General features: G+C 47.2%; 1 protein-coding gene across 1 annotated transcript in view; it reads left to right on the forward strand.

The window, feature by feature from the left end:
- PDE2A (phosphodiesterase 2A) overlaps nucleotides 1-13,994 on the forward strand; it is a 313,135-nt gene that overhangs the window by 217,669 nt on the left and 81,472 nt on the right. The window contains exon 4 of the mRNA XM_056858812.1: nucleotides 3,337-3,425. Within this exon, the coding sequence (XP_056714790.1) occupies nucleotides 3,337-3,425 (89 nt within the window). The remainder of the gene's footprint in view (nucleotides 1-3,336; nucleotides 3,426-13,994) is intronic.

A 13,994-nucleotide genomic window follows, 5' to 3' on the forward strand; every position in this document is an offset into this window, starting at 1 on the left:
TAGAGTCCGCTGCTCCTAACCACTACATCACCCCTCCCCAAACCTTGTCCTTCCTAGGCTCCACCCCCAAACCTGCAGGATTTTCCCAATCTGGAGTTGGCAACCCGAACAGGACTTCTTCCCTGCTTCTATTTGCTGGCACCTACAATTCAGAGTCTGAGGCCCCAGGAGAAAGTCCTTTTCTGTTCCCAGGCTTTTGGTGTTGGATAATTATAACTTTTGTCTTTTTTATGGCCTCCGTTTCTGCTGCTGCTGCTGCTTTTATGGCTGTTGCTGCCTGAAGGATATTTATGGTTGAAAATTTAATGCTCTCGGCTTTCATTTTTACTCCAGAGTTGGTTTTGTTTGTTTTATCATGTTTTTTTTAAAGCATTATAAGCTACATGGAGAAGCCTTTTTGTGAGGCAGCACATAAATATCTTAAAAGGAAGAAAAGAAAATTTACACCATCAGAATATTTCATATATATATTTTATTTGCCAGCCGTATTTTATAACGGCAATTATTATCCCCTCTTCTTGTTCCGAGGCCGGGTTGTGATGAAGCTTGTTCCCAGTGGGAAAGGTTAATCTTTTCTCACCACACTTACTTGCGGTTTGCACTAGGGTTGCCATCCTCCAGGTGGTGCCTGGAGATCTCCTGCTATTACAACTGATCCTCAGCCGATAGAGATCAGTTCACCTGGAAAAAATGGCCGCTTTGGCAATTGGACTCTATGGCATTGAAGTCCCTCCCCAAGCCCTGCCCTCCTCAGGCTCCGCCCCCAAAATCTCCCACCAGTGGCGAAGAGGGACCTGGCAACCCTAGATGTAATAGCAGGAGATCTCCAGCCACTACCTGGAGGTTCGGTAAGTTTCCATTTCGTGTAGACTTTCTCAAGCCTTCAATCTTTCCGTGCAAAATTCTGTAGGGAAATGCATAGCTATATAATATGCCATCCGTTGTAAAACACTAATAAATAGAATAAATAAACAGAATAAATATATATAAAGATAAAACAACATACCATTCAGAATTCTGAATGGTATGTTGTTTTATATTTATATATATTTATTCTATTTATTAGTGTTTTACAACGGATGGCATATTATATAGCTATGCATTTCCCTACAGAATTTTGCACGGAAAAATTGAAGGCTTGAGAAAGTCTACACGAAATGGAAGCTTACCGGATCTCCATTGCTCTATGTCTGGTTTCCGCTGCTATGTAATATATTTATGAACATTATAGACAACGAACTGATATGAACTGAGCGTTCATGCCAGAATATTTTCATTACTGTATTTGTTCTGGGACTTTACCCCTTGTTGTACATTTGTTGCTTTAGAAGTGTACCTGTTTTCAATATTCTTATTATATTCGTCTAATTGCAAGTAATGCTTTGTCTCTTTCCTACATTGGAAATATATTTGGTGCCATATTTTGAATTCTATGCTCCTGCAAGCACCTTAAGCCGTTTGTTTGATTACTACCTGGAGGGACCTGGCAACCCTAGATGTAATAGCAGGAGATCTCCAGCCGCTACCTGGAGGTTGGCAACCCTATCCCCACCCCAAACCCTGCCCTTCTCAAGCTCCACCCCCCAAAATCTCCAGGTATTTCCCAACCAGGAGCGGGCAATCCTAGGTTCCACCCAACAGGGGGATTTTGATCCTGTTCTTCCTCCTTAATTTGCAAAACATAAAAGTGTTTATTTGGGGTTTGGCTATCACAGTTTGGCTTCTGTTATGCTACATTTTGTAAATTCTGTTTGTGTTTGAAAACTGAAAGTATTCATGCGCTTCCCTGACATCAGGACATCCAGACGTACACCGACTGGTAGGAAAAGGTTCTTTTCAATGGAAATATTCTTTTTTAATCCTTCCAGCAGGTCAGGGTGCCTGAACTACCGCTGCACGGTGCCAGCGGGAATTGGCTATTAGAGTGTAAGCTTTCCTTTCAAAAACAACAACCGCTGCTGTGTTTCTAGTTTATAAGGCTCCACGGCCAGGCCTCTGCCTGTTTGGGTGAAAGATGGCAAAGCGGTACGTTGTGTGGGCATCGTAATTGGGAAGTGGGACTTCCATGCCACGTGTAGCTCTTTGGTTCCCCTGGATAGCAGAAACAGACAAAATTAGGGAAAACGAGAAAATACATGCAGGTTTCCACAATGCGCAAGAGGCACCAAATACCTTTCTTGCTGAGGATTTTTTTCATGTGCTATTCATTGCTGAACACACCAAACCTTGGATATGGGAGTTCTAGATAGGGTTGCCAGCCTCCAGGTAGTGGGTGGAGATCTCCTGGGATTACAACTGATCTCGAGGCGACAGAGATCAGTTCACCTGGAGAAAACGGCCGCTTTGGCAATTGGACTCTATGGCGCTGAAGTCCCTTCCCAACCCCGCCCTCCTCAGGCTCCACTTTCAAAATCTCCTGATATTTTCCAACGTGGAGGTGGCAACCCTATTTCTAGATGCGGTTCCTCAGTGGAACAGGCTTCCTTGGGAGGTGGTAAGCGCTCCTTCCCTGGAGGTTTTTAAGAAGAGGCTAGATGGCCATCTGTCAGCAATGCTGATTCTATGACCTTAGGCAGATGATGAGAGGGAGGGCACCTTGGCCATCTTCTGGGCATGGAGTAGGGGGTCACTGGGAGTGTGAGGGGGGAGGTAGTTTGGAATTTCCTGCATTGTGCAGGGGGTTGGACTAGATGACCCTGGTGGTCCCTTCCAACTCTATGATCCTATGATTCTAAAGCAAAAACCCTGACCATGAGAAGCTCTGTTCTACCATCATGATCCCTTAGATTTCACTTTGGGATTTGAAGTAGGGTTGCCGACCTCCAGGTGGGGCCTGGAGATCTCTCAGAATTACAAGTGATCTCCAGATAACAGAGAGCAGTTCCCTTGGGGGGAAACATGGCTGCTTTTGGAGGGTGAGAGCTAGCATGGTGTAGTGGTTTGGAGCGGTGGACTCTAATCTGGTGAACCGGGTTTGATTCCCCACTCCTCCACGGGAGTGGCAGACTCTAATCTGGAGAACCGGGTTCGATTCCCCACTCCTCCACATGCAGCCTGCTGGGTGACCTTAGGCCAGTCTGTTCTCTCCAAACTCTCTCAGCCCCACCTACCTCACAAGGTGTATGTTGTGGGGAGAGGAAGGAAAGGCGATTGTAAACTCCATCCATAAATCTCAAGGAATTTCCCAACCTGGAGCTGGCAACCCTAATTTTAAGCAGCCATTATACCGGAAACCTATTTTTGTCAACATTTGACATCAGATGGCTGCGTTCTGGTGCTTGTACCAGACAGCAGCCACAGAAGAGAACTTAAAATCTGTGCTTTTTTACCCCACAGGAAAGGGTGTATGTTTACCTATTGGATGACGAAGCCCGGCTGACATGCAACGACCCGCCCCACGAGTTACCCCAGGAGGGAAAACTCAGGTAAGCCCAGTTTTCTATTTTTATGTGTCCTAAAAATTGGTTTGATTGTTTTATCGAGAGAGAGATCCAAAAGGTGCACTAATATAACCAAACAATTAAAAGCTTCGCGGCACCATTAGTTTAACAGCCAGCCTAGGAGGAGAGATGCCCTTTGGACCTGCTGATTCAGAGAGAGAACATGTCTAGGAGCCACAGATTCATAGAGCCAGAGAATGGGAATGAGCCGTAGAGGCCATCAGTTGGAACTTTTCCTTGGCTCAGGAAATCCAAAACTAGAACGTCCCCAACAGGTAGCTTATTCAAGCCCTGCTTGGAGACTTCCAGAGAGGGAGAGCCAGCGTGGTGTAGTGGTTAAGAGCAGTGGTTTGGAGCGGTGGAGTCTGATCTGGAGAACCGGGTTTGATTCCCCACTCCTCCACATGAGCGGCGGAGTCCAGTCTGGTGAACTGGATTTGATTCCCCACTCCTACACACGAAGCCAGCTGGGTGACCTTGGGCTAGTCACAGCGCTCTCAGCCCCACCTACCTCATGAGGTGTCTGTTGTGGGGAGGGGAGGGGAAGGTGACTGTAAGCTGGTTTGATTCTTCCTTAAGTGGTAGAGAAAGTCGGCATATAAAAACCAACTACTCTTCTTCTTCTACCCACCCTGCCTATGGTTGACAGCTCTGGGTATCACAGTATCCGTAACACTCTCCTCCAACACCACATTTCAAAGGAATCTACTTTCTTCCTATCAGCTTTCTTCTTTGTCCAGCTTTCACACCCATACATAGTAATAGGGAATACGATGGCATGGATTAACCTGATCTTGGGTTGCCAGTGACACATCCTTACACTTAAGGATCTTTTCTAGCTCCTTCATGGCTGCCCTTCCCAGTCTCAGTCTCCTTCTGATTTCTTGGCTGCAGCCTCCCTTTTGGTTGATGATGGAGCCAAGGAATTGAAAGTCTTGAACAATTTCAACTTCCTCATTGTCAACCTTAAAGTTGAGTAATTCTCCTGTAGTCATTACTTTTGACTTCTTGATGTTCAGCTGTAGTCCTGTGTCTTGATTCGGCGCTCATTTTGAAGCAGGGCTTTTGGGCTGTTCAGGAGAAAGGGGATGAATCGCACAAACGGATTTGAAACCGCCCTACCATCCGCTTCCAAATTAACTCGCCCATGTTAACAAACCAATTATGGGGGAAAGGAGACGGCTATCTCTCAGTTGTCATCGGAAATCCCAGCGTGGCTTCTGCTCATGCGGCGACTTCGTTTGTTTGCCGGGTTTTTCACACTCCTTTGAGCTTTCCGCATTGGCCTGAAAGCCGGCACGAAAAGCCGCGCTTATAACACTGTCGAAATGCCATTGATCCCTGGCTAATGATATAATCTCCATTCAGCGCGCTCAATACTTCCTAAGCGCTCCGGCAGCTCCCGCTTGGAATATTGTCAAGAGGAAATGGGGGCAATTTGTTGTAATAGACCTTTGAGTGCCAGAAAATGAGGAGCCTGTTGAGACTGGGGGGCGGGGGGGCCCCTGCATTGTAGCTTGGGTGTTGTGGGAGGTGGGCCGGTGGGGGGCTGTGCAGTGGCCCCCATCTACAAATGACCTGGCTGGATGGGAACACAGCTGGTCTGAAAGTGACCATTGGACAGAGCCTCTGCAGTCGGTCATGCCCATCAGTAGACGACAATTAGCAAGCAAGAAGATGTGTAATATCTGCTATCATGCTGCCCTTGTACAAATCTATGGTGAGACCACGCTTGGAAGACTGTGCACAGTTCTGGTCACCACACCTAAAAAAGGATATTGCAGAGCTTGAGAAGGTGCAGAAAAGAGCCACCAAAATGATCAGGGGAATGGAGCAGCTGCCCTATGAGGAGCGGTTAAAACACTTAAGGCTGTTTAGCTTGGAAAGAAGGCGGTTAAGGGGAGACATGATAGAGGTCTATAAAATTGTGCATGGTTTGGACAAGAGAAGCTTTTCTCCCTCTCTCATAATACTAGAACGCGGGGTCATCTGCTGAAGCTGGAGGGTGAGAGATTCAAAACTGATAAAAGGAAATAATTCTTCATGCAACTCATAGTTAAATTGTGGAACTCCCTGCCCCAGGATGTGGTGATGGCTACCAACTTGGAAGGCTTGAAGAGGGGAGTGGACATGTTCATGGAGGAGAGGGGTATTCATGGCTACTAGTTAAAATGGATACTAGTCATGATGCACACTATTCTTTCCAGGATCAGATGAACATTCCTATTATATTAGGTGCTGTGGATCACAGGCAGGATGGTGCTGCTGCAGTCGTCTTGTTTGTGGGCTTCCTAGAGGCACCTGGTTGGCCACTGTGTGAACATCACTGCTGGACTTGATGGGCCTGGGTCTGATCCAGCAGGGCTTTTCTGATGTTCTTATGACAATTAGCAAGCAAGTAGATATATAAAAGATGGCCTCTTAGCCCTGGTTCTAGGCCAGTCTTGTGATATGCATCTTTCCTCCAAACGCTTCCCCCCCTTTGCTTCTTCATAAGAGCATAAGAAAGGCACTGCTGGATCACACCCAGGCCCATCAGGTCCAGCAGTCTGTTCCCACAGTGGCCAACCAGGAGCCTCTAGGAAGCCACAAACAAGACAACTGCAGCACCATCCTGCCTGTGTTCCTTTACAGCACCGAATATATTAGGCATGCTCCTCTGATCCAGGAGAGAATACATCCAGTATCCATTTTGACTAGTAGCCGTGGTTCATAGCCCTCTCCTCCATGAACATGTCCACTCCCCTCTTAAAACCTTCCAAGTTGGCAGCCATCCCCACATCCTGGGGCAGGGAGTTCCACAACTGAACTATGTGTTCTGTGAAGAAATACTTCCTTTTCCTTGTTTTGAATCTCTCACCCTCCAGCTTCAGCAGATGACCCCGCATTCTAGTTTTATGAGAGGGATAAAAGCTTCTCCCTGTCCACTCTCTCCATGCCATGCATAATTTTATACACCTCTATCATGTCTCCCCTTAACCGCCTTCTTTCCAAGCTAAATAGCCCTTCTTCCTGGGCCCTGTCCTTACCCACTTAGTTTGTGTATGCATGTGATAACTGAGTTCCTAAGCGATGACTTCCTTAAGTCCGGTTTGTTTTGCTGCCTCTGCGACGCCTCCCACCTGGCCCTATAAAGTGTATTCACCTCGATGATTTCCCCTGTAAAATAAAAAAGAACACTGCTCTCTGTTTGCTTAGATACTAGATAGGAGGATTTATTGCCCTTTGCGGAAGCTTACCACACAATATCCTCTGGGGGGGAAAAAAACAGAACCAGCAAACAGAAGACCCTACAGAAAGAGTAAATGGATTCTGCAAGGATGCTAGGGTCGCCAGTTCCAGGTTGGGAAATACCTAGAGATTTTGGGGGTGGAACCTGGAGATGGCAGAGTTTGGAGAAAGAAGAAACCTTAGAGGGCTACAATGCCACAGGCTGTTTGTGCCTGGGGAGTTTTAGCTGAGGTTCGTTGCTGGCTGGACCCACACTTTCCTGTTGGGAATCTCTGCACCAGCAGTCTCCAAGCTCAAGTCAAGCCCCCGCCCCTTGAAATGCTGCTTTGTAATTAGCTTACTTTGTAGAGCTTACTGTGAGAGAAAAGCCTTCTCCCCCCACCCAAACCCAATGTTAGCATAAAAAAGCATTTTAAGAACAAAAAAGGGAGCAATCTGAAAGGCGGGGGGGAATCCAAGCCTCATTTTTGAAAGCCTTTCTTCTGCTCAGCAAGAGCTCCCAGGAAGCAGGAAGCATTTGAATCCCCACCTCTTTATACACTGCTTTGTAATTGGCTGTGAGAGAAAGCAAGCTTCCGTGTCCCGTGCTTTGCCTTATGCATGGGGATTTCATCCAGGCTGAGCTCAGGGGAGAGGGAAGAATTGGGTTAACAGAGGGACAGGAAGTCCCGGGATTTGTGAGGGCTGGCAGTGAGGTCACCTCTAATGGACGGAAAACTCATGCATAACTCCAAGGAACAACCGGGATAGACCGGGGGCGAACGTGAGTGAAAGTACCCAGGCATAACCGACCATAGAGTCCACCCTCCAGAGCATCCATTTTCTTCAGGGGAACTGATTTCTGTACTCTGGAGATAATACTGGGAGATCTCCATGTCCCACTTGGAGGGTGGCTGGCAACCATATAAAGGATGCCCTTCCCTGACATGATTTACACACTGGTATAGAATAGTTTAGCTCAGTCACCTGCCTGTTGAGCTCAGCTTCTGCTAGCTGGTTGCATTCAGGGAGCTGATAGTTTGCAGAGCAGTTCAGATGCTTCCAGATGAGTTCAGTTGTATCCGTTTGTTTGAGTAGTTTGGGTTCTTGTACAATTTGATTGCTTTCTCACAGCAGTGACCCTTCCCCACTCTGCCACTGCACTGAATTGTTTAAAAAGAGACACAGTTAAGAGGGAGGGGGGGAACTCTTTTGCACTTACTGTTTAGATGTCTCGATGTGCATTTGATGTCTGCCCATATACCTACCTCAATTGGCCATCAGTTCTTGAAATGATTTCATGAATAGCTGTCACTGACTGTGCAGGTACAAAAAAACATACAATGCAATCTGTCCAGTGTGGATAGTTTCAGATGGGTAGCAGTGTTGGTCTACAGTAGAAGAGCAAAATTCGTCCAGTAGCACTTGGAAGACTATCTGACGAAGGGAGCTGTGACTCTCAAAAGCTTATACCCCAAAAACTCTTGTTCATCTCTAAGATGCTCCTGGAATCAAATCTAGCTGTTTCCGGGGGTTTGCCCTGCGTTCCATTCCTCCAATTTAAACTAGAAGAATTTCTAAAAATAATCCCTCTATTGAAACCTATTATTGTTTCTTAGGGGAGGGGCTGTGGCTCAGTGGCAGAGCATCTGCTTGGCATTCAGAAGGTCCCAGGTTCAATCCCCAGCATCTCCAGTTAAAGAGACTAGGCAAGTAGGTGATGTGAAAGAGTTCTGCCTGAGACCCCGGAGAGCCGCTGCCGGTCTGAGTAGACAATACTAACTTTGATGGACCCAGGTCTGATTCAGTATAAGGCAGCTTCATGTGTTCGTGTGTTCATGTGCTCTCATTCTTTCCTTTCATCTCTGCATCTTTCTTTTCCCTGTACCTTGAACGCATGAAGCTGTCCGAAGATCAGATTGGTCTTGTCTTTTCTGGCCGCCAGTTTCCCTGGCAATTGGACTCTATGACATTGTAATCCCTCCCCTCTCCAAACCCTGCCCTCATCAGACTCTACCGCCAAAATCTCCAGGTATTTCCCAACTCGGAGCAGCCAACCCTATTTGCTAACCAACCACAACCCCCACCTTACCAATATACCCGTGCTTGTGAAGAAAATACTGCTCAAAGAAAAGAGGACTAAACTATGTTGCTCGAGAAATGGACCAAGAATATGGCCCCATGTTAACTTTGCCCCTCATTTAGGAGAAGGAGCTGCTCCGTGGCCCATTCCACGCACACACCCCCAGCATACTCCATGCAGTGAACCAAAGAGCACTAAAAAACATGTAAGCAAACAACATGAAAAAGGGGGACCATAAAACGCATCCAGATATGATGTATGCCATGCTGTAAAAAGCACTCGTGTACACCAGGAATCCTGGTGAACAAACATTTGTCCAGGGATGTGGTGGTTGGGCAGGTAAAGGCCTGTTAACATCCCTTCCGCCAAGGTTCTCATCCACCCAGACAACCTAGGGCTCCACCGCCATCAGTGGATTCTACTGCCACCGTCAGCTGGGACCTGTCCTTAGTGACTGAGAGGCTCTGGCTCAGTGGCAGATGTATGCAGAAGGTCCCAGGTTCAATCCCCGGCGTCTCCAGTTAAAAGGACTAGGCAAGAAGGTGATGTGCAAGACCTCAACGTGAGAACCTGGAGAGCCACTGCCGGTCAGAGTAGACAATATTGACTTTGATAGACCAAGGGTCTGATTCCATAGAAGGCAGCTTCATGTGTTATGGGGAGGGGCCGTGACTCAGGGGTAGAGCCTCTGCTTGGCATGCAGAAGGTCCCAGGAACAATCCCCAGCATCTCCAGTTAAAAGGACCAGGCAGTTGGTGGCATGAAAGACCTCTGCCTGAGACCCCGGAAAGCCATGGAGTGGGGCCATAGGTCAGTGGTCAAGCATCTGGCATGCAGAAGGTCCCGGGTTGGTTTCCCCACTCTTCCACATGAAGTCAGCTGGGTGATTTTGGGCTAGTCACAGCTCTTTTAGAGCTCTCTCAGCCCCACCTACCTCACAGGGTGTCTGTTGTGGGGTGGGGAAGGGAAGGTGATTGTAAGCCGGTCTGATTCTTCCTCAAGTGGTAGAGAAAGTCGGCATATAAAAAACAACTCTTCTTCTTCTTCTGCTTCTGCTTCTTCTGCTTCTCCCTGCCCTCCTCCAAGTGACAGCCCTTCAAATCCTTAAAGAGAGTACTCAGCGGACATCAGGAAAGGTCTTTGTGGGTGCCATGACTCCCACAGGTGACACATTGGGGGATCCCTGCTCTATCACATCTCTCCTTGGCTGCCTTTTTCAAAACCAAAAAGTCCCAGGCTCTCCAGCCCTTCCTCATGGGAAAGGTGCTCCAACCCCTTAATCGTCGTCCTGATTGTGATGTGTGTTTCCTCACCAACGGCTGTCAATTATGTGGTGCGTGGGAAGGGAAGGGCACCCTCATAATGATGCCCCAATGGTGTATTGCACTTATTTAGGAAATTTATTTGCCACCTCTCCGGAGAGCTGCTCGAAGCAGCTTAAAACAAAGATAATAAAACAAAGCCATTAAAATCCAACCATTAAAAACCAGGCCGACACCATTGAAACAGGCTGGGGCGTAATAGCAGCATAAAATGAATGCTGAACATCCTAAAATTATGTCAATAAAATAAATGATCCTCAGGCCAGAAGCAGACTATAAAATGTTTAAAAGAGAGTAAACCATTACTTACACGCCTAGTTAAAAATGATTGTGTTTTTTTTGCCTAGCACCTGAAAGAAAGGTAGCCCTACTTGACTTGGGACTAGGGTTGCCAGGTCCCTCTTGGGCACTGGTGGGAGGAGGGTGGGCTTTGAAGAGGGCAGGGACTTCAATGCCATAGACTCCAATAGCCAAAGCGGTGATTTTCTCCAGGTGAACAGATCTCTATCAGCTGGAAATCCGTTGTAATAGCTATTACATCTCCAGCTGTTCCCTGGAAGCTGACAAAAGTTCTGATTTACTTATACCAGCCACGAAGGCTATATACACAGCAATATAGCTTCAAAGGAAGTCTCCCCAGCCAGAGGGGAAAGTTGGAACCCTTCCCAGGTAGTTGTTCAGGTTTTCGCCACTAGGGGCGTCATCGGCATATTTTCGGCACAATAGGCTCCTTGAAGCCCCATAGGGCTTGATTGGCAATCAGCCCAGGGAGGCAGAGCAAAAAAGATAAGCCCTATAAGGCTTCAAGGAGCCTATTGTGCCGAAAATACGCTGATGAAGCCCCTAATGGCGAAAACGCGAACAACTACCTGGGAAGGGTTCCAACTTTCCCCTCTGGCTGGGGAGACTTCTTTTGAAGCTATATTGCTGTGTATATAGCCTTCGTGGCTGGTATAAGTAAATCAGAACTTTTGTCATCTAGCGCTGCTTTGCGCACGCGAATTGTCATTGTACACAGAAATCATATTGAGTGTGATTGCTATTTGTTTGTATTGTCATCATTGCACTGTCACCTTTGGTGTATGGACACATTATTCACTATGGGCAAAAACGCACGGTCGCTTGAGCCTCCTTTCTTCCCTGTTCCAGCCAGGATTCAGCCAGGATCGAACGCACGAACGTGCGTTCGATCCTGGCTGAATCCTGGCTGGGACAGGGAAGAAAGGAGGCTCAAGCGACCGTGCATTTTCGCCCGATGTCTTTTGTATAGTTGATTTTGTAATATAGAATTTGCAATTACCTTTGAGCCTTGTGCTAGTGTTTCTCATTACCTTATTAGTATAGCATAGGTGTTAATTTCTCTCCAATTACCTGGAAGTTGGCAACCCTAGCCATAGAGTCCAATTGCCGAGGCGGCCATTTTCTCCAGGTGAACGGATCTCTATTGCTGGAGATCAGTTATGATAGCGGGAGATCTCCAGCTATTACCTCTAGGTTGACAAACCTAATCTTGATGCAGCCAATCATACCATGCCATCAAAATTGCTTTGCAATGTTTTATCAGCGCATGCCAATAAATGCGCACGTCAGTGAAACCTCACACAAAAAGAGTCTTGATGCAACTGTATGAGTTGCATTGTGAAATAAGCCCGAGGTCAGCCTGGGGCTATGAGCCGGCGCTGGCAAGAGGCCTGGGGGTGTTCCAATCTGCCGCGGAGGCATCGCAAGCTCTACAGATGCTTCGGACACGTTGCCTCCCTGTTGCTGATTTGTTTGCAGCAGATAACAGCCGGGGGCCATAAACAGGCTGGCAAGGGCATTAGATGGCTGCTGGCATCTGGCACACCTCCCAGACTGCTGGCAGGGTAGCGCTGCCCAGCCGCAATAAAAAGGGCCTTTGCTCCGGAAGAGCCACGACGAATGGTTTGGAGGGCACAGTGGTGTACAGTAATAATAGACTCCGTTAGGCTGGGGGGTACACGTGTCTTTTCTTCTCCATTGGGGGAGTGCATCTGGTGTCAGTGGGGGACAATTGGTAGCATAAATCTACAATTGGTCAAAAAAAACAACGATTAGGAGTCTCCGCTCGCCCGCACCGGCAGACTTTCCCTGCAAATTGCAATCTCCGTACATCCGTGTTGTGAAAGTTGAAAACACTGGGCGATGGTTAGGGTTGCCAACCTCCTGGTGGGGCCTGAAGATCTCCTGGAATTACAACTGACCTCCAGACTACAGGGGTCAGTTCCCCTGCTGAAAAGAACTGTGTTGGAGGGCGGACTCGAGGGCATGTTACCCCGCTGATGCCTCTCCCTTTCCCAAACCCTGCCCACCCCAGGCTTCCTGAACTATTATGTTATAATGCAGCACCGTTTCCATTATAAATAGGTAGGGCTGCCAACCTCTAGGTACTCTCCCGCTATTACAACTGATCTCCAGCTGATAGAGATCAGTTCACCTGGAGAAAATGGCCACTTTGGCAATTGGAATCTATGGCATTGAAGTCCCTCCCCTCCCCAAGCCCCGCCTTCCTCAGGCTCCGCCCCAAAATCTCCCACCAGACCGATGGCAGGTTTTTGGGGCCAAGCCTGAAGAGGGCGGGGGGACCGTGTGAAGAATGATCAGTATGTCCAATGATTCCCGACAGATACCAGAAGTTTATTTATTCCAAGTCTATTGATTTATTCCAAGAAGCCTGCATGGTGTAGTAGTTAGGAGTGGCAGACTCTAATCTGGAGAACCGGGTTAGATTCTCCCTTCCTCCTCGTGAAGCCTGCTGGGTGACTTTGGGCCAGTCACAGTTTCCCCTGATCTCTCTCAGCCCCACCTGCCTCACAAGGTGCCTGTTGTGGGGAGAGGAAGGGAAGGTGATTGTAAGCTACTTTGCTGATCCTTAAAGACAGATAAAGGTGGGGTATAAAACAAATTCTTCTTCTTCTGTGGGAAGGTGATTTTAAGCCAGTTTGATATAAAAGTGGGGTATAAAAATCAACTCTTCTTTTTTATTCCAGTTTATTTATTCCACGTCTTAGTGAAAACTTTGTATCCCAACCACTCAATATTTTCTTTGACGAACTTTATTTAAAATCATTCTTGTTATCCCTGAACAGATTAAAGAAACCAGAGTCGCAATTATACAGACGACGCTTGCATATGTAAATAAGATTCTAAATTTTAAAAATCGTACGTCATCCCTTCTCCTACCTGGCCTGCATTTAAAAATAAAACGCCATTTCTCAAATTCTGACCCAGCCTTTTCACAAAAGATAAGATAGTCTCACTGCAACCCAGATGTAAATGATTCAGGAGTTTTAGGGACAATGGTTTTAAGCACAATGGTGTGAGCATCACGTCACCTTCTTAAACCATCTAATTCACTTTCGTTATTAAAGGTGTGACGATAGACACCTCTGAGCATTCCAAAGAATAATTGTCACAACCTTCCTTCCATTTGTTCTGGGATTTATGCTGGACATCAGGTCACTGATTAGTAAGTTATCTCTCTCAAGGCTGAGGTCGTAGGTTTGCTAGAACGGTGGGGAAAGGTGTGTTTGCAGATTTGCACAAGAGCCTAAAAAGAAACCTCTCAGGCCTCCTGCGTCAAAACTTCCTAACAATGATTTGAAGTTACAATCCACAGCAGCAGAATGTCCTTCAAGACCTCAGGTCTTCCCAACCAACATCACCTCTGTCTTAGAGTCATAGAATCATAGAGTTGGAAGGGACCACCAGGGTCATCTAGTCCCACCCCCTGCACAATGCAGGAAATTCACAACTACCCCCCACGCCCCCAGTGACCCCCTGCTCCATGCCCAGAAGATGGCCAAGATGCCCTCCCTCTCATCATCTGCTTAAGGTAATAGAATCAGCATTGCTGACAGGTGGCCATCTAGCCTCTGCTTAGGTGGTAAGCTCTCCGTCCCTGGAGGTTTTTAAGAAGAG

Source organism: Euleptes europaea, chromosome 12 (assembly GCF_029931775.1).
Source record: "Euleptes europaea isolate rEulEur1 chromosome 12, rEulEur1.hap1, whole genome shotgun sequence".
Lineage (NCBI taxonomy): Eukaryota > Metazoa > Chordata > Lepidosauria > Squamata > Sphaerodactylidae > Euleptes > Euleptes europaea.